At 39.9% G+C, this 21,790-nt stretch overlaps 1 protein-coding gene across 4 annotated transcripts in view; it reads right to left on the bottom strand.

The window, feature by feature from the left end:
* Positions 1-21,790, bottom strand: part of kcnip4a (potassium voltage-gated channel interacting protein 4a) — a 155,436-nt gene that overhangs the window by 128,276 nt on the left and 5,370 nt on the right. Inside the window, exons 1-2 of one of the 4 annotated variants that reach the window (XM_026161857.1) lie at positions 12,525-15,610; positions 11,723-11,877 (exon numbers count right to left, since the gene is read on the bottom strand). The exons of 1 other annotated variant lie outside the window; for it this stretch is intronic. In XM_026161857.1, coding sequence (XP_026017642.1) covers positions 11,723-11,861 — 139 coding nt within the window. In that variant the 5' untranslated portion in view covers positions 11,862-11,877; positions 12,525-15,610. Of the gene's footprint in view, positions 1-11,722; positions 15,611-21,790 lie in introns of those variants that run through there. 2 more of the 4 variants (XM_026161859.1, XM_026161858.1) reach the window with 2 other exon arrangements.

Raw genomic sequence — 21,790 nt, 5'->3', positions numbered from 1 at the left:
TAATTCAGTTAATTATGAAGGCTTCCTTTTGAACCTTTAAATCAGGAGGGGCACAATTCTCTCTTGCAAAAAAAAAAAAAAAAGCTATTTACTGAATGAATGCCTTTAAGATGAGAAAAATAAAAACAACTTAGTCGCTGTCATGGGAATGGGCAAATTACACCCACCACCATGCAGTACAAATGATCATTAGCACTGTAATTACTGGGAGGCCATCATGTTTGAAATTCATCAGCAGAAGTGGATTGCCAGTAAGCACTCCTAGAAGTACAAGGAAATGCATCACATGGGGATTATGTGGTGGGGTAATGTACTCTAGCTCACAAAAAGGCGCCAATCCTTCAAGTTGCAACTGATGGAAAAGAGACCATGTCTTCCTTGTAAATAACCAGAATTCAGCAGAGTCTGCTAGAGTTAAAAATACTGCAAAATAATGTAAAAGTCCTTTTAATACTGCTTTTCACTTTGCATTACCATAGGCACTGTTAGTTTAGCAGGACTCACAATGTCAAACACACAGGAAGAACGCAAATGGAAAACGTATTGTGGTGAATGACTTTGTTAATGTTGAGGGTAAACTGTCATAACAAAGCATATATTGTGCCATGCTAAAAAGCTCTGCAGGCCAGCTGAGAGCCATCTCTTTTCCATGACCTAGTTTTGTTTGGTTTCTTCCAGGAGGCCTGGTGTGGTTTGTTGACCTCATTTCTACAGGCTGTGCATCTGCCCACAGAGCGACATCCACAAACTACAACAGTTACTTAAGAAGGATAGGTCTTGTCCACTGGGAGCACTGACACTCCTCGTTTTCCCTCAAGTAAGAACAAATGGGACTGATGCCATTTGTGGAGCAGCAAACAAAGAGGTTGCCCTTAATCTGTGGCTGCAATGGTAACAAATTCTCAACCTTGTTAACTGTGAAAATAAGAAAAACCTAAAAGGGCCACAAAGATGAATTTCCTGATATTACCCCAGTCAGGGACTAATAAGAAACCAGCTCCCCATTGTAAAGCAAAAAATAGACTCTAGGGTTGAGATAAAGGATAAAGTGAGCTTTATTTAGCAGTTACTCCTATTATGCCAGTAAAAGATCAATTTGAGGATCAATCAAGGCCCAGGGCATGTGCTGGTGCTTCAAAGGAAACTGACTTACTGTGCTAATTCAGGCTAAAAATATAACTGTATGACCCATGTAGGGCTCAGTGTTGTCTGGAAATAGTAATGCCACTGTAATTAACATGATGTTACCAAAACAATCATGTGTAATTTGCAAACATATCTAATATTACCAAAGCTGCACAGAAAATGAGGCTTATTTTTGTAGAAGCCCATAGATTTCAGAGTTGTGGGATAACAGGAGGAATCGCACATCATATTCACTCGCTGCAGATCCTACTGATGTGCATTTGGGAGATCTGAAGGAATCACATGGAGAGACAAACTCCTGGCGAAGTTCAAATCTGCTGCAGCAAAATACCCATTCACTCCTAAACAGTCAGACAGCATCATACTAAAGAAGACACAAACTCAAAATTATCAAAGAGGTTTGTGAAATTGGACGACTGTTCAAGTACAGAGTCTTTCCAGCACAGAGGAGTTTTTGGCTAGATGTTTAAAAGCTACTTTCTTAGAAGTGCTTTAGTTTCCTTCTTTTTCCTTCTACTGTGTGCATGTTAATTGGACATCAATTAAGATACTATATGATGCAAACATACCAGATTTTAGCAAAACTGTTGATTTACAGCCAAAGTCCCATAAAAGTCCCATAAAATTTTGCAATAACCAAAAAACATTCAGATCTGCATTAAAGCAAGCACAAATACAAGCATCACATCTTACAAATAAATAAAAAAATATCATACATCATACAAACAAAGACTGCCAAGAATGGGAGATGTAACGCATCCACTCATAAGATCCAATATTCACTCACTTTTATTGATAGCACTGTTTGTCTGAATGCGGCGGGCCTATGAGGCACCCTCTAGTGGTGGCCTTGGTCCTAATCCCAGGCTCAGTCTTTAGATTCATAACTTCATTTAAAGGAGGTGGGGAAACACTTATATAAAGAAAACAAGCATGCTTCCATGTATCTTTTTCTTCTTATGGTTGTCATGCACGGTCAGGTTTATCAGAAGGGCTGCAGGAGACTCCAGTCTGTTCCACAGATTTCTGCTTGTGTCTCAGAGGAATGTAAAAAGTAGCATTTCTCTGCCTTTTCTGACAGAGATTCCACCTTCAGCCATCTGTCTCTATCACTCCTCATGCACTGCCCTTATCCAGTCCTTCCAACATTTCTCCTGCTTAATTACTCTACCCTCCCTCCCCCCTTCTTCTTCTCCTCTACTGTCTCAGATCCACTTATTGCTGCTCAGAGATGTCCTTCTTGGTTAAAATAGTCACCAGTGCTATAAATTTGCTTTAATGATATCAATCACTTCTCATTAGTCTCGTGGGCTAAACTGCAGGATAGCAGCACACAAAGGAGCTCTAACCAGAGAAACTGGGAGGGTATTCACATTGTGCCGATAATTGTTATTGCACAATTTGAACAGGGTTCTAATAAGTAAAAAAACTCAACTACATAGGCAAGGCAAGTTTATTTGTATAGCACAATTCAACAACAAGGTGATTCAAAGTGCTTTACAGAGACATTAGAAACAAAAACAAATAAAAAGCATGATTTAAAATTTAAAACACAGCCTTATTATTCAGTCAAATGCCAGTTAAAGAGCATGCCTATCATAAAAAACTGAAAAAACAAAACAATAAAACCAAAATCATTTGGGGCCAGGCTATAAACAGACGCAACAGGAAGTGTGTTTTTGTTTCCGAAGTGTAACCTGCCTTCTTGCTCTATGACAGCTTATAACAGTCTCCAGCAACCCAAGCTTGATAAACAGCTGAGGAAATATAGCGATGGGTATTTGTATGAAACGTTGTCATAATTAATGCATGCATTCCTGCACTGTGTTGTCAGTTTGGCAATAACTGAACGGTCCTCCCACATTCCCCCGAGGCATTCCTGAGGTATTTCATTTGTGAAAATAAAACGGAAAACCCAAACACCTCCGACCACACAACCTCCGGATGTATAAAAATGGGAACTTATGTGTCTTTTGGTGCTGCCCTGCTGACCCTAGAGGACTGTAAATCAACAAGTACCTGTAAACAAGCAGCTCACTCACACCCTGCCAACAACCTTGTTAAACTCCTCCCCTTGGCCAGACGTAGAGCTCTGCATCTGAAAACTACCAGACACAGGAGCAGTTTCCTTTTTTCATGCCATCAATGTCATAAATAACTGAACAGGGAAAATACCAAAGCAACTCCTATTTGCATAACCACTTGTGCTACTACAACTCCATGTACTTCCTGCATTGTTACAGTCCTTTGTTACAATGATTTTATGAAGCTCAGAATTACTTTAAAACAACTGTACACAAAACATTCTAACATCCAGACCTGAACATACCAAACTACAGTTGGCCAGAGATGCTTATCCTTCATCATGAACATTAAATACAAAACACCTTATTAGACACGTCTCTGGGGGAAACATGACTGAACTTGTGCGCTCTTTCAGGCCTGCGTCTGAACCTCTGCCTGTAACTTGGATGGCATCTGACACATGCGGGGCAGATAAATTAGACCATGACAGGGACAGGTGTGTTAATGTCGAGTGGCACAGACACAAGAAAGTCATTTCTGCCCAGCAGCAGCCAAACGCTTACGAGGCTTCACTGTGCTGGGTATCAATCAGCAGGGACTATTTATAGAGGGCCCAGGCCGCTGCTAGAATACAAACACTTGACTGAAGTAGGTTACCATGAAAAGGGCTGTATCACCAGCAGACATGTAGAGAAAGGAGGACGTATGAGGAAAAGACTGGAGCCAGGTTAAGGATAAGTTAGAAGCTGATGATTAATTACACTTCCAACAAACTTCTCCTCCAGTATTTTTGCAGTCTATAACTAGATTTGAAACTTTAAAGTCTCTGCTTTCTGCTCTACTTAAAGAAATATAGAGTTATTTGAAGAGCCATTGCTGTTGATTATTATTTCAAGTAATCTTTTTTAGAAAATATATTTGGAAAAAAAAAACACTCTAAAGACATTTAGTCCACATGGCCAAAAATCACGCATGTAGATATGGTCAAAATAACCTGCTGAAGTTCAAAGTGAGCATCAGAATGGGAGGCAAAACTGATTTAAGTGACTTTGAAAATAGAAACTGGTGATCTGCAGGGATTTTCAGAGAATGGTCATAAAAAGACTAAATATCCAGTGAGCGTCAGTTCTCTGGTAAAAATGCCTTGTTGATGCCAGAGGTCAGAGGCCTAAAGTGCTATGAGCTGATAAGCGGGCCGCAGTAACTCAAATAACACAGAAGAGCATCTCTGAATGCAAAACATGTTGATCCTTGAAGCAGATGGGCTACAGCAGCAGAAGACCGCTCTGGAAATGAGGCTACCATTCACACAGGTTCACCCAAATCAAAGACTGGAAAAAACATTGCCTGGTCTGCTGAGACTTGATTTCTGCAGCAACATTCAGATGGCAGAGTCACAATTTGGTATAAACAATGTGAGCATGGATCCATCCTGCCTTGTATAAACAGTTCATGCTGATGGTGGTTATTTAGCAAAGATCATTTAAACACCACAGCCTACCTGAGTATTATTGCTGTACATGTCCATCCTTTTGTAACCACAGTGTGCCTATCTTCTCATGACTGCTTGCAGTAGGATAACACACCAGGTCACAAAGCTCAAATCATCTCAAACTGGTTCTTGAACATGACAATAAGTTCAATAAGTTCAATGCACTCAGATGACCTAGTTGTATATAGTAGGTTATCATGAGAAGGGCTGTGTCACGCCGAGAGCAGCTCTGGAATTTGGTAGAGCTGTGTGATGCTGTCCTGTCAATATGGACCAAAACCTCAGAGGAATGTTTCCAGTACCTTGGTGAAACTAAGCCACGTTAAGATATTTCTGAAGGGAAACTTAATGAGGAAACTCTGAAGTGCTTTTTTAAAGGTCAACAGTGAATTCAAATCCCAGTAAAGATTTTCAGGCTACAATAACAATAAGAAAAGACTGCCGAGTCATAATAAATGATAATAAATCAATGGGTTTTGACTCCAAAAGTACTTTTAAGCAATAAATGACTAAACCATTAAACCAATTGCCAAAATCATCTGTTCTTAGAAGCAGCGCTTAGCCTCACAGATATTTGCCCTCAGAAAATCAAACACTTCAAGTCTGTGAAAAAACACCTGCATGTGGCAAGAAATGCATCTTTAATGATGTGTAGAAAGAGCTCCTTGTATAGCCTGGACAAAAGGACCCAGCTTGGTTACATATATGACTGGTGCACAGTCACGTCTCCAACCAGCCAGCATCTCAGTTAGCTGTATCCAATTGACAAAGCGGAGAGGGAGTGCCACTGTCTGTCAACAGGCTACTTTAAGGTGTTATACAAACAAAATGGTTCACTGGGGTCGCCTATTCTCTGACTAATCCCTGGCTGTTAGCTGCTAATCCCTGTTTATCATGGGTGCGGGTCATGGCCAAGACTGAGAAACAGACTGACAGGCTCGCTACTGAGTCAAATACAGTGGAAGAAAGTGCTTCTTGAATCATGTATGCTTTGGCTAACACAAGCAGTTTCTGTGCTCCAAGTATTAAATAGTGAAAAAAACTAATTTTTTTCTTCCATTTAACTGTTTGTCTGTTGTATATTGATTGCTTGTGTAGTGTAGAGTGCCAGTGGGGGAAAATACAGTTAAGTCAAATACTTATGTTCCTTTTCACATTTTCCAAAGCTGTCCAGTGGGCCAGATTGGAGTCTCTTTTGGCCTGATTCTGGGCCGTGGACCTTATGCTTGAGAAACCTGCTTTAAAGGATCTCTCTCTAGCACTGAAACAAACATTTAATACAGACAAACACACACACACACACGGGAGCACAATGCACAAAACATTTTGTCCAGCTGAATGAGCCCAGCCTGCTACTACACCTGCAGGTCTGCTAGTGAAATATAAGCTAGATTACAAGCATGCAGAGGCTGCAGTTCTGCAAATTCACCATCGTCATCTCTGGGGCCATTTGTTGTAAACGGCGTGTAGCACCTTCTCTTTGGCTGCCACCAGCACTAGCCGGCACGATGAATAAGATTAATGTCAGGGAAAGGCATCGCTGTGGGATCCCGTCCACTCTTTCTCCAGCAGTGTTTTTCACAATATATGAATCAAATGAAAGACAACAGTAGGACATGTCAGCATCGCAGCCAGCCAGCGGTCTCTAGGCAATCGCTCTTTTCCCCCTGTCCTCTGAACTGAGAGGCTGCACGCTGCCTCAGCTACCTCTCTAATCCATCATTGCCTTTTTCCATTTCCACCTCAGTTCTACAGAGGCCCGCACTCTTGACCAAGAGGGAAAACAGATTGAAATGGAAACAGAGTTGCTTTATCGAAAGCAGACGTTTGGCCTGAAGCTACAGGCAAAAATTGTGATTTATCATTCGATAAAATGGGCAGAATTAGGCTCATTTGCTTAATGATATCTAACATGTTCTCCACAATACAGCAACATGGAGACTGGCATTATATCTCAAGGTTTAAGGTTCCTTTAAGACACTGCATCGAATCCCCAAATGTTGGACGTGGGATCAAATTCTCAGAAATTAATTTCACATTAGAGAGGAGAAGCGGTGGGATTTGAACAAGACAATAAAACGAAAAGGTGGTAATTCATCTGAACGTGTGTGGAATTTTTAAAAGAAGTTCATAACCACCGACTTGGCCAAAGCAAAAGCAAATTAATTTGGCTATTTCTGTGCTCTCTGAAGGACGTGACCAAGAAATGCAGCCTTCAAGGTGGTGAGGATCTGCTCTTTGCGCCACAGCATGCACAGTTATATATTAGCCAGGGAAATATATTTTAAAAATGCAGTGACAGTTATCATATTATGATATCTGCTAAAAAGACCTGGAAGGAAATAATTCAAACAGCTCTCCATCGTCTCCACTCAAGCAATATCTGCCACTGATGAACACTGAAATGGTTAATTCTCGGTGTCATGGATTTCCATGCAGTCATATTCTGATTTCCTTCCTCAATATTGTGCTGTAATAGGAAAAAGCTGCATCCCAGCTACACTGAGTGCATTTGGGGCCACTGAATTACTGCTGCAGTGCAGACATTCTGTGGAGTTATGACAGTCTCAGTACCTGAGAGCGATTCTGACACGATTTCGGAGCAGTCTTATCTTGTAGGGTTGTTTTACTTTGTTTTCTTGCCTTTGAAAATTATGGTTTTGTTGTCATGGCCACACTTTTACATGTACATCGATGGAGTTAAAGCCAAGCATGATAAAACTGGGCAGATGGCTGCAGCTCCAGATTCCTACGGGTACCTACTGCACCTTTTATCTTGGTGGGATGTTTTTTACTGCAGTCTGTCTCCGCAGATCAGCTAAATTTCTGCATTTTGTTTGTTCAAAGTAGACAATAAGCTCTATTTTCATTACTGAGAAACAAATATGTCATCTTTGCTCCTTTTAGTCCTCCTATTTGTGGTGGCAGTACATTTTAAACACATACTCTAATCCCATACTTATGTAATATCATCCTAACCCAACTAAATGACTCACTTAAATCTCCAAATCCAATAATATTCTCACAGCACTGCAGCTAAAGATCTCTGAATGCAGCAAACTGTTACATCAGCTCGGACATCTTTTTAGTCAGTAGCTTGCTGCCCTCTGCTGGCAGCAAAGAACAGGTGCAATTCTGATTACCACAAGTGTCCAACAAGGAAAAGTATGAGAATTTCTACAGGTTCAATGCAAAAAACGGGCATCAATGGAATTTTCAAGTTCCACTTAATGCACATTTGCCACATGAGGTAAATCTAACAATTCTATGTATTGCAGCTTAAAACAGGAGAGTGATGTGCACAGGTCCAGCACATTCAGAGTAAACTCCAACCACGCACAGGTTGGCAACATTTTGGGGCATGCAGCACAGCATGCTATTTCCCTATAAAGCAACTGACCCATTTCAGTGCGTCACATAGACAGCGGGGATTTGTAAAGAGCTCGCTTGTAGCAGACGTCTGTCCCGGAGACACAACATGGGGGCTTGTGTATTTCTAGAAACAACCGCTTTATTGAGCGTGTTCATTTTCCCTCAGACTGCCTGAAAATCCAGAGGGTACCATTGCCACCTGGCAGGTTTATGGTGTGATCATCGGCATGCTGAGAGGTTATTCTGGGTAACACGGGGGGATAATGTTATTAGTTCAAGATGCCAGCTAATGAGAAGAACACCTACAAGAAGAACATATGCTAAGAGAGGCTCAAAATCAAAAACAACTGTTGTTAAATCTCTGTTACCTGGTGACTCATAAATCTGTTTTTATGCGTGCATTAAAAAAGCAAGAAAAAAATGGGAAAAAAGAAGGAAAATTCATTTCTGCTAGGCTATTATAAAAAGTCATTATGTATCTTTGTGTCATACACTCCACAGCTTTTTAAAAACTTACAGTGGCCTGAAAATACAGCCCACACTCAGGGACAGCAGCGCCTTTTCAGCAAAAAAATGAGCAGCGATTGCAATGAAAGCGTAATTCTTATGTGGCCAACAGAAACACCTGGGTCCTGGTGTGGCTCCAGCTGTGTTTGTCAGCTCGCGTGTTATTAGATAGATTCAAAAGTTAACTGTAAGGTAAAGCAGGGGAAAGAAACCACAGTGATTATGAGATGTAGAAACTGCACCTGCCCCACTGGCTGCAATCTAATCAATACAACTACAAAGAAAAAACACTCTTTTTATGACAAAAGGTGAAATTTCACTGTTGCTTCTGTGATTCCTGAGGAAAAAAACCAAAACAAAAACAGCTGTTTTATAGACCTTCTGTTATTGTTTTACCCCTGCAGAAAAATGTTTACTGCAGATGCCATTTAGGAGTCCCTGCTGGGATATTCATGACTGTTTAATAGCATGCTAAATCACACCCAAACACAACCCATTTATCTTAACAACTGGCAAATCATACAAGTGCAGGAGACCACCTGTCTATTACCAAATGCTTTAACGGCAACGCTTGTCATGTCAATGAAATATAGTGCAATCATGGGAACTTCAGAAGTGTAAAAATAAATGAGAAACAGATAAGATTATAAAAAAGCCACATCAATGTGCCTGCATACTGGTGCTAAAAGCGCATAAAGGAAACCCTGAAAAAAAAATTGATTTACATGTTATTAATAAAAATATCTCCAAATATCAGCGAGCAAAACATAAAAAGCAGAATAAAAGACGCCATGATGGATCACCAAAAACATTTCTTGTAACTAGGTCAGTAAAAAATCGATCATTTGTATGCAGATAAAACTAAAGCCAGAGCAAAAATGCATCACAGCAAGGATCACATGTGGTGGCTAAATGTATGCTCTGCTGCAACTGGCCTTTACAAAAAGACAGCTCAGTGTTTTTTCTCTGCACTTTAGTTTCAGTTTCAGTGGCAAAAAACAAAAACAACTGTAGCTATGAATCCAGTTGTGCATATATGGCTGTAGTAAATATGCTTGACCTGAGAAGTAATCAAGAGAGGGCTCGACTGTGACTTGCGGTGTTCAAATCATAAATCCTGGCGTCTCTATTGGAGGTGGGAATCGCCAGACACCCCATGAAACAATATTATCACAATACTTTTTTACATTTTGCAATAAGCATGAGTATAGCTTTAACATATACTGGAATTTATCACCTTTTTTTAACTGCAAATTATGTCCTCAAAGTTAAACTTCATTAGTATCTGTTTTATCCAGTAAGATAAAATTATCTCACTTCAATTAAGTGTTTTTGTTGTTGTTGCAAAATGAGCCTGTCTAAGAGTCTAAGAGTGTGTAAGAGTGTCAGTCTGATAGTAGTCTGCGATTGAATGGGGTCAAGTTGGCAATTACATGCAGTCTGTTTCAGATAACACAATATTACTATTGATAAATCAACAAAAATCACATATCTGTTGCTGCCTACATAGACAGATATTTACATTTAATAGAAACTGTCAGCAACGTTCCTGTTCTATAGGAATATAACCAGAATACAGCAGCTAATTGAGTCGAGTCTCCTCAAGTTGTGCTCATTGACAAAGGCTCTTTCAGACTCGTGTGTCTGCACTTATAAATTAGACAGCAATATTTGCAAACCTATGAGATTTTCTCTGATAGTGATTGCAGCCAGTCCAAGTCCGACTGCAGCTGCTTGCAAAAAGGTTGCCTCCTATCAGGCGACCTCTTGTTTAAAGTATTCCCATTATTTTAATTTATCTAGTAAGATATTGATATTTGGTTTCTCTGCATCGATACGATATCTCCACACAAAACTTTGTAATAAGTTGAGAGGTTAATGGATCAGATCCACAAGGCTTTACAACGTTTTGCTCCAGTTCTTCTTTTCAAAGCTCAATTTAACAGTACATGCAGTGAGTGTATAGGGTTACTGTTAAATCTAATCACATAAGTGAAATCAGCCTTATTATACATTTTCCAGTTCTTTAGTTGCTCACATTGTACAACAATGTTCTCTAGTAGAAACTGATATTTCCTTGACCTCCCAGTTACGGTAAAAACTTTGGGAATCGGAAGTAACTCATAATACGGGACAATCACAGTAAGTTGGCCATGGTAACAATGGGATAGTATAGAGATTTTGCACTACTCAGCCAACTATATCAGATGTTAGCCTGTTGATAATTTACATCTACATATGAGGAAATTACATTGTACAGATTAAAATTCTGTAATTTTCCTTTGTAATGCTGAAATCTGAATGCAATCCTGAATAAAACTGTTTCTGTATATTGCTCCTGTGGTCACTAAAACTTTCATGGAAAAATACTTGATTAGTTAGTAGCTGCACCTTTAAAGCAATAAACACAAGTAGAATAAATTCTACTGAATTCATACTGCCCATACATAATAAAGTCCATCTTATTCTTCTAGAGGTGGGAATCACCAAACACATATCAAATTTTTAACATTTTTCAAAATGCTTAGAATTACAGTAACAAATACTGCAATTTATCACCTTTTTTAAGTTATGTCCTACAAAGTTAAACTTAGTCAGTATCTTTAAAAATAAACTTATTTCCTTTTAGTTGTGTTTTTTTTCCCCGCTGCAAAATGAGACTGCCATCAATGTTGCCATAAGTCAGAGTCACTCTCCTATCAGTCTGCTATCAGTCTGCAACTGAAGGGAGTCAAGTTTGCAATTACATGCAATCTGTTTCAGATAATATAGCAATAACCTCTGATAAATCGTCAAAAATGACACATATGTTGCTGTCTACGTTGACAGATGACAGACTGATGACAACATGTTGGCAATCTGTCTGCATTTATTAATTAGAGACCAACTATTTGCAAACCTCTGAGAGTGATTGCAGTCAGTCCGAGTCAGACTGCAACTGTTTGCAGAAAGTTTGCTTCTTATCTGGGGAGATAAGTGCTCTTATTTGTAGTATTCTGAAAGTTTTTTAATTTATTTAATTTTTGAAATATTGCTATTTTGTGTCCCTGTATCAATACAACATTGTCCAAGAAAATATCGTATTACTAAGCAGTATCGATTTTTTCCCCACCCTTATTATTCACTGAATGGGAATTGATTCCTGATCTTTCCAAACTTACAAATCTGTGCTTTTTGTACCTTGAGGGTTTGGCGAGGCCCAGGTGATGATGCGCCGCACCAGGCAGCAGTTGAGCAGGACTTTCCTGGAGAAGCCGTAGTCTTTGCGGAAATGCTGCAGGTCGCCCCTCATCTGGTTTGTCTTACTTGGCGTAAACATGGCTGGAGACTCGCTACTGTGAAATATAGCGTGCAGTTATTTGCAAGGACAACGACCAACAACTACAAGCACTTTCATAACCCTAAATGCACAGCATTATGAGAGTGCAGTAAACATAATTCGACTGCATATTAAAAACAAGAGACGCTGGTCTTCATTGCCTCCGGTAAAGATTCAAACATGAATAGCTGCAGCCACTACACCATGCAATGCAAACTGTCACAAAGCAACACACCTGAATAGATATGCTAATTTGGAATCTCTTTTTGCCCCCAGTTATGCGCAGCTATAATGATATGCGAGACATTTCCACATGCCCTTTTTCAGTAGCCAAAAAAAGCTCGTCTCATATCCTTTGAGCTGTGGGTTCAAGAAGATAGGAAATTTGTCCACCTATTGTGGCTAAAAGTAAATAAACTGAGCAGATTGTCTGAGCATTAAGCACCTGCAATGACAGTTTGCCTTTGCCGCTACACTGTAAGTACAATTCCCCTTAAGGTCCCATTTCAAGAGCAAAACTTTCAGACATCAACAGATCACAGGTCATTCAGCTACTCTAACTGCAAGGTCTGTTTTAAGGTTGGATGTCATTCATTGCACAGAAAATAGAGGTGCACTGCGCAGACTAACTGCTATCAATTGTTCCTTTGGGCATCATCTTACCTTCCAGGCTAAAACTCGATGTGGCTGCTCTCTCCGGTTCCTCAGTCTGCAAGTGATCCTCAGGTTTCACACAAGCACTTTCCCTTTCCTGAGCTGATCAACAGAGTGTGAAAGGAAGGAGGAGGAGAAAGAAGCGGCAAGCGAGGACCGCTCAGTGAAGAAGACCCAGTGAATGAATAGCAGGGGAAGAGAGAGAGAGAGAGAGAGAGAGAGATGGAGGGAGGGAGGTAGAGAGAAAATACTCCATAGCAATCTGGCTTTTACTTCAAGTTTGGACCAAGTATGTGCAGGTTTATTCAAGAAGAAGAGGAAAAGAGTCCAAGCTGCGGGTAGCTGTTTGCAGTGGACCCTCTTTGATCATCCTACCTCATCCTCTTCAAACACATGAAAGCTGTGATACACACACACACACACACACACAACCTCATCTATACAAAGTGCACAAAGTGCAGAAAGTCATGAGTTTCACTTGAATGTCAACCAGTTACTTTAAGAATTAAAGTTAGCACCAAAGGAAAAGTCCTGCAGTCACCAAAACTGTTCAGACAATTTTTTAAAAATCTTAACCTTGTGACAACCTTTGTGCAAGAGAGTGCCACTATGTACCTGCTAAGACCTTCTCCGAGGAACATAAATGCTAGAGACAAAAGTTATAGCGTTTCATTAAGCACTACATAGTTCAATTATCAGTTGGACCACCTCAGCTATACTGACTCCTGTTGCCATGATGATGTCACTACCATGATATGTTTTTCCTACTGCAGGTTCAGCATCAGCTGTACTGACACTTTACTGATCAATTGCCACACAGACAGAGTTGATAATCAACATAAGCAGAGCTGATAATAACTGAACAGATGATAGCAGCAGGATAAATAAAATCATATCAATATCCCTCGTTATTTATGTCTGCATCTTGCATGACTGGGACACAATCTGGTTCTTTATGAAGAACCAGATTGATAAAATCAGTGTTGCCAGGACCAGATCTTGCAATGGTGACACACACAGCATTCAGAGGTGAAAACGATACCAGCTCTGCTATCACAGCTAAGGATGCAAGTAACTTTTAAACCCCATAAAAAACTTGCTAAACCTGCATGTTTGTACTCAAGTGTTTAAGCATCATTACACAAACTTTCCCCAGACAACCATGGATTTATTACCAGGATCTCAGAATGCAGAATTTTGTCAGCACTCAACATACACCTTGTGTTTATCTTACAAGACTCTAAATGTCACTCATTTCTGTGACTCATGCGCTAATCATTTTGGCCATTTTCCAAATGAGCTTAAGTTTACATTTAAATGCACATAATATTAATTTCTGCATAGTGATATATGGTTGTGCTTACAGGGAGACAGCAATGCTTAATCTAATTGCTTCCCCTGAGATGTTCGAGACATATTTTGTACCTGAGGAGACAGAGGGGGGCCCGGGACAGAGAACTGGGAAAGGAGCCACGCTCTCCCAGCAGGCCGAGACGCACCGATGATTGAAATGAGAGAACAGATTGGTCGCTATGTTGCGGCATGTTATGCATGCATGGATATACATTCTGTGGGAGCACTTGTTAGGTGAGCACATTCTGAGGGACGTCCAAATCCTGAGGGAGAAGGCTTGAAAGGTTTGTCCCTATGCTGAATAATTTATACTCAAGGAGCTATTGATATTCAACACTGCCTTAGTTGAGTATGAGTCAACTCCAAGAGCAGGCATGGTTGAATTTTTGTATCGTCATGTTTCAAATTGAGACATAATGAGACACAAATATAGAAAAAACAGTAGACTAATATACTGCTCCGCAACCATCCAGAGGAGCTATGCAATGTCCAGATTCCAGCAATAATCTGCGAGATTTTACTCAATTACAAGTCTTCAGCTGTTCTTCTACGTTATGAAAAATATTTTGTCTGTCTGATTGTGGCACACCCATTCAGTGCAGCACATAAATCACAGCCAAGCAAAAAGAATACAAATGTGCGTGTAAGTGGAAGATGGGTGGAGTACTGCTCCTACCTCATCCTCTCAGTTATGATTATCTGTCCTGCTCCCGCCACCCCATGAAAAAAACTGAAATACAATCCACATGCATTGGCTGCTGAATGCCTTTAAGGTACTACGTGGTTTTGTAGGAGATATAAGACTGAGTCTGTGAATGCCTTAAATCTTTATTGTTCCTTGATTACAGACACACATCGGTAATGTCAGAAGCAATTTGTGATAATGTATTATAAAAAATCAATTCAGAGAGCAGCTCAAGTGGAGTGGATTTAACGTTACACCATATGTGTGTGTGTGTGTGTGTTTGACACCTAGGCTTTATCATCTAAGCTTGTCACTAACTGCAGCCTGCAGGATGTTTTGGAAGACTAAGCCTCGCCCAGTTTTGCACAAAAAACACATTAGATACTGTTTTTATTATAAGCAGAATAAGCAGTAACTTTAAGTGTATGTTTATCCATTTGCTTTCCTTCTCAAAGACCAGAGAGTGAGACATGTACTTGACCAACTAGCCAACAGAAATGGCCGTGTGTCTACATGTTCTGTGGCCCTCATTATTAAGTTGAGCAGACTAAAAAAACGCCTGACTCAAAACTCAGGAGTCGATCCACTTTCACAGAGTTTGCACTGCTTGCGAATATTTTACCTCAGTATTCTGCAGTCTGGCAGCCAAAATCAAAGCAATACTTTTGCTACAGATTAACAAAGTCATAATTATCCCTGATTTTAGTTCATAAATCTCTAACGATTTGGAAACTGCCACACCGGCTTTCTTGTTCTTGTTACACAGGAAAGTACAGAGAGGTGGCTCAACGCAGGAAGTTGTCTTATTGGTGACTTTTACATCTACTTCAGACCCAGCTTTGTAACTTCACGTAGTCTGCCACTTCATGGTTGAGTTGCTGTGGTTTCCAAACACTTCCACTTTGCAATAATCCCACTCACAGCTAATCGTTGAATATCTTTGAGAGAAGAAATTTTACAAACTGTCTTGTTCTAACAGTACCACACTCAAATTCAGTGAGCTCTTTAGAAGCATTCATGACAATCTGTGAAGGCAGACTGCATGAATTACAGAAAATTACATACTACATGATATAATAATTTATCTACCAAAAATTAACCCAAAATGCTTCAGCAGTAAGTGAAAAACTAAGAGCACCCTTATGTCTTTCCCAGGAATTAATAGGTTAAGTAGCAGCCAGGCGCTAATAATCATATACACTCCAATAACTGATCATCAATAAGTGTAAGCACTTCTAAAAAAGCAGAAGTTTTTGTAGATTCCTGGTGTCTATAATAGGGCTGCCACGATTAGTCGACTAGTCACGATTACGTCGACGACTGATTTAATAGTCGACGCATCGTTTGAAGCTTTGTAAGATCACAAAAGACGCAGGTAGTAGGATTTAAGAGTGTAATAACGGACTGAAACAGAAGATGGCAGCACTGCATGTACAAGGATGCCAGCTGCCGTTAAACCCCGAAGAAGAAGAAGCTGTGTCCCAGAATTCATAGCGCAGCCCAGCTCAGTTTCCAACAATGGCGGCAGCTAGTTAGTTTTAATATTACTCTTATTATTCTTTCTGGGTCACAAAATAAACGTTTAACATATTTAAGTCCATCATTCTGCAGTGAGAAAGTTTCTTCCCCTCACATTCAAGACAGCCGTCAATCTTCCCAGAGTCCCAGAAAATTCACCCCAGCGTCAGGCCATGCAATGCTCACAGACTGAAAAAACCCAACAGTTACATCTCTGTTAAATGTTAACAGAGCGGCACTTGTTTGGAAGGATTGTCCGGAGAAAACCAACTCTCCCTAAAAACAACATGACGGCACAGCTTAGGTTTGAAAAAGTTGAAAAAGTTGCATTTGAACAAACCACAAGACTTCTAGAACAATCTCCACCAAGCTGGAGATCTCTGACCACAATGCACAGCACCACGCCAGTTAGTAGATGCACATGTGGTATCAAACTCCTGCGTCTTTCTCACGTTATCGCAACCCCATCACCATTTTACAGCTGAGGGGTAAAACCTCAATTTGAAAGACTGTGACACACACCTGGTACTAAAAATTGTTAAGTTAACAAGGTAAAAGCAAAAGAGGTCTATGGCTTTATTACACAGCTACTCCTCCTCAAAATTCAACATTCTGGCAGTTACACGTGTTTCTGTTCTCTGTGTTCTGCTTCACCATGTTCAGTTTGAAATAATGGACACATTAAAGCACCAAGTCTCATCTTAGGCTCATCTTCCTCTAATTGTTTCTGGCAGATGTTTTAACACGCAAAACAGCTCACCCATGAGCTGATGGGGTGATGGGATTTAACAAGGAACGATAAAGACACTCTATTTTTGCATCAGGCACTATTTTCTGTGAGTCATTTAAAAATGAAATTTTGTTCTTTAGTAAAAAAAACAGTTTAGTTCAAATTAAAATCCCCTTACTTTTCATTGTAGAGTTGTCTGTGTTTCTGTAACTACTGCAAAACAAAAGCTCACTTTGGGTAAACAGGTAGAACTTCCTACACCTTTATGTGAGGTTTTAAGAGGGAATCTTGCTTTTTAAGTCCAAATGTTGCAGGTGACTTTGGAAAAGCTAAAGACTTACTAAAAACCCAGCTCGGTGTGAAATGATCGAAGACACACATCGGAGGAAAAAAGGAGTCATTTGAACCAAGCCCAACATTATTATAAAATCTTGCAAGGATAATGCAACGCCCCATTACAGAAGCCATTACCCAAATGGAAACACTATCCAACAATATGAGCAACATATTATTAAATCTTTTATTTTCTTGAATGTTCCCCAACACAGTACTAAACACTGTCCACTAATTGTCTTCACTGCTCAAGTAAGTGTAAATGCTCCAGGTTAGGGCAGATGAGTGAAGTTGATTTAACATAGACTATAGCCAACGTTAAATCTATGCTATAAGTTTTACCAGATCTGCCTGTTTGTCTCATATTAAGGTTATGAGAATGGGTGAAAGCCAAAGTCTGTTTGTTGTTGGGAATTTTTTAAGTTTGTCCTTTCAACACCTTTTGGCTATATTTTTTTCCCTGCAGTACTCCTGATGCAAGTGAACTACTGCTTATTAGCTGGTTAGGCGAGTCTGTTTATATGAATATGCTACAATTACTCTCTAAGGACGTTGCCATACCTACTGTATAGTTTGTTTACTCTGGTCTGAATCGGTTGATGAGTTTGGAAACTTTTCCCCACGGTTTGCTTTGTATTCACACATAGAGAGATTTATTTCAAACCAATAGTGAGAACATTACATTGTAGGATTTCAAAAATTTATTGAATTATTGCCTCATCCATGCCCACACAAGGTAAAACTTTAAAAGCATACAAACACATACACAGAGACACACACACACATACACAAAACAGCTGCAGCCACTGCAGGAACTCTGTAAAAAATGCTGTCACAGGTTGGAGCCATAAACCAGGGAGCTCATTATTCTCTGGTGCAATAGCTTGAAATGAGCTGCTACCTCCTTTGCCATCTCCCAAGCCGTTCCAATGTTATGGTGGTCAGAACCCCTGTAGCTCAGTGTTACTGTGTTGGCTGGTAGTCACAGTGAGACACACTGAGCAGAGTGCTTCGAGGCTGGATGACTTTCTGCCTCCCTTCAGCACGCATAGACACGTACATTTTGTCTTCCCAATTTTTCACACACCGACCACGACCTTGTCCTCCAAAGTGGCAGCTAAAATTAGCACAATGCAAGTGGGAAACAGCCCTGTGGATTAAACAAACTGCAATGCAGTACTTAAAGATGCGAGCCACACTGAAGGCTGATCTCAGTGAAGTCACATCTACTTTCTTGCTTGTTCTGAAACCCGAGAGCTCCATAATGGTATCTTTGCGGAAACGGCTGTTGTTAACTTATTTACTTAAGCTGACCTGAAACTGATCCAATCACTTCTTGAACCATGGCTGTGTAATCTGATCAGAGGTAAGGTGAAGACTACAAGAACCAAAGATCGGTGTCAGATGGGGGGAAAAAAGCAAACGTTGAAGCAAGGGAAGCTTTTTTTCCTGGTTCGGTAAGAGTCTCCGGTTACTCCAGAATGCAGCTGGTTTATTCACATGAACCTTCAGCAGCTTTGGCTGCAAAGGCTAATTGAAAGGTCACATAAGATAATGAAAAAAGGGTTGACATACCCACCTAACAAGCTTGCTGATACAATTATCTGTCAATCACAGCATTTTCTCATTATTATGTTTCAATTACATACCCGCACTATTATGCAACTGTTGTGTAATTAGGTGTTGAGCACTTTTATACACTGGGTAATTGACAAAGCTCTTAGGAGAGGGCCCCTCAGCGTAATGAAAATGAATGGGGCGAACAGTCCATCGGCTCACATTTGCCTGATCTCTCTCACTCTTGCTCGCGCTTTCATCGTTAAATAAACTGCAGCGAGATGTCCCACATAGTTTAAAAACAATGAAAAAAATCAAACGAGAAAAATCGGAGAAACTCAACACACACACAACACGCAGTGCCAAGAAAAAGCTATAGACACACATCTTTGAATATGCACACTTTCAAACAGGCACCCACAAACACACCCCCAGATATACGCCTCAAACCTTTCACCACCGCCCTGCCCTCTGTGGGTGTGTGCAGTTTCCTCTGTCAAAGTGTTGGAATGCCTCCATAAATTATTCAGCCGCAGCGCCTGCTATCTGAAGATAACAGAGAGTCTTTATCGGTCAGCGTGTACAGAGACACTGCGCTGGTGACTATACAAGCACCCAGAGGGATTTGGGGCACGTTCTGTGTAAGGATGCGTGTCACTGTGGCAGTCAAGCATATAAAAGAATATAGCCTATCTGCAGGTTTATGTAGTAAGGTCACTTTCATTGTCTCCAGGGATGCGCTTGATTTTCAGCTCATCAAACAAGGAGCAATTTGTTTGCCACTGCACAACGAATGTTCTCTTATCGGGATAGTTGCCTGTCATCTATACTTGTTTTATGGATTAGCACAATGGCGGTAGTTGCAGCTCCCAAAATGTGGAACAATTTGCCTTTGCACACTAAACAGGGCTCTTCTCTGTCTGTTTAAAATTGGCCTCTGACACCGTTTATTTTATTTTATCAATTGTATTTTTTAAAAATTGTGCAGCTTTTGTACAATGTATAGCACTTTGGTCCATTGTGGATTTTTTTCCATGCTTTACAAACAAAGCTGGTATGATATTGCAGTTAGCAAAATAACTAACAATGAGTACATTCACTGACTAATGATACTAAAAAATAAGTCATAGAGTTGGTTTATTTTATTTTTTCTGCACCAAACTCTGCATACAGGGAGTGCAGAATTATTAGGGAAATGAGTATTTTGTCCACATCATCCTCTTCATGCATGTTGTCTTACTCCAAGTTGTTTTTGTTTTGTTTTTGAATGTCAGAAATGTATATTTGTGAATGTGGAGATGTTATATTGGTTTCACTGGTAAAAATAAATAATTGAAATGGGTATATATTTGTTTTTTGTTAAGTTGCCTAATAATTATGCACAGTAATAGTCACCTGCACACACAGATATCCCCCTAAAATAGCTACAACTAAAAACAAACTAAAAACTACTTCCAAAAACATTCAGCTTTGATATTAATGAGTTTTTTGGGTTCATTGAGAACATGGTTGTTGTTCAATAATAACATTATCCCTCAAAAATACAACTTGCCTAATAATTCTGCACTCCCTGTAAAATCAACTGATAAGAAAAAAATTCTAATATTTTAGCAAAAATACTACAGATTCACTCTTTCCTGTGTCATCTCATTTTTATTTTTCCTTTCTGTGGTAATAATGAATTCTATAATGATGCTCAAAATGACACAAAGCTACTAACATTTGTAGGCTGTGGGTAATTTAGAAGGGTATTTCTCACTATTCACTAATATTTCATAAGGATGCCGGAAAAAACTTCCCAAGGGAGGGAAGCACAACAAACAAACAGTTAGAGAGAAGTGGGATGCATCTGTCCATCCATGCATCCATTTTCTTACTGCTTATCCAATTAAGGGGTGGTGGGGGAGCTGGACAGTACAGCCTGGACAGGCTGCCAATCCATGAAAGAAAGATAGAAAAGAAAAAAAATGCACTTGTATTTTGGACAACAGTTGAGGCTTAGTTCACAAGCTGTTCTTAAACGTGATTAACAATTAACTGGCAGAATAATCAATACCTAAATCACTTAGTAGCACCAGCATTAAAAGCAGCTTTATGCCTAAGTATGGCAACCTAAACCCAGTCTGTTTGTTTTTCAAAGTACGATAAGCAAGCATGCCCAAACTAGACTTTAGCACAATTATTTCATACTGTCATCTTGACTTATGGGCACCTTTTCTCTGAATGGCCACTAGGTGTCATCCTTGCACACTGCATGGATGCTGCAACTACCATACAGCTGGCCAATTCTTTCCATCACTTTCAAGGTTGAGTGTTGGTTGACAGAACGCTGCAAAAGATCTACTAATAATCACTTAAACAAATAATGATAAGCCCATTAGCAGTCATTGTCATTCCATGCAGAGTGCTGCAGTCTATTCTCAGTTCCATGCTAATTATCAAGATGGACCCAGGCTGGCATATGGCACATATCAGTATGCTTTGCATGTCATAATCTCCCACTGGAATGACAGATATGTTTAGTATTTTGCTGTTGTGAGAGTCTATATTAAGTGCTGGCAATACCCTGTAGGACATGGACTTTTGAAGAAACTAAATCCCAGAATAGAGCCCCCCTACTCCCCTCCCTATTGGGATGAGAAGAAAGACAGACGGACCCTCCAGTTGGCCACTCATGCCGGGCCTGCCTCCACATATGGCCTGTATGATGTTCAGCCCTGACACCATTTCATCAAGGAGTCTTTGGAAAAACTTGTTCTCCCAGACATACGGCGGATCCTTTAAGGGGTATTTTTATGATTTGCTTTTATTTTCAGTGTCTCGTAGTGGAGAGTAATGTTGGGGGTGTGAGATACAACACATTTCACCAGCTGAAAATGAACTTAGAAGCACATAGTGATGGACTGTTTCTGTGTTTCTTGTGTAATAATTCAGTGGTAAATATAAATCGACACTCATTTACGCAGATATGATTTAAAGTGCTCGGAAATCTTGCCGTAAGGAACAAAGATACATCAGCTGATATTAGTCATTTGCTAATATATCGGCATCAGCATTTACAGCAGCCGATAAATGAAAGATTTTTTAAATTTAGAAGAA

This window comes from Astatotilapia calliptera, chromosome 3 (assembly GCF_900246225.1).
Source record: "Astatotilapia calliptera chromosome 3, fAstCal1.2, whole genome shotgun sequence".
Lineage (NCBI taxonomy): Eukaryota > Metazoa > Chordata > Actinopteri > Cichliformes > Cichlidae > Astatotilapia > Astatotilapia calliptera.
The sequence above is the reverse complement of the archived record's forward strand: the minus strand, read 5'-3'. Positions and strand labels throughout refer to the sequence as shown.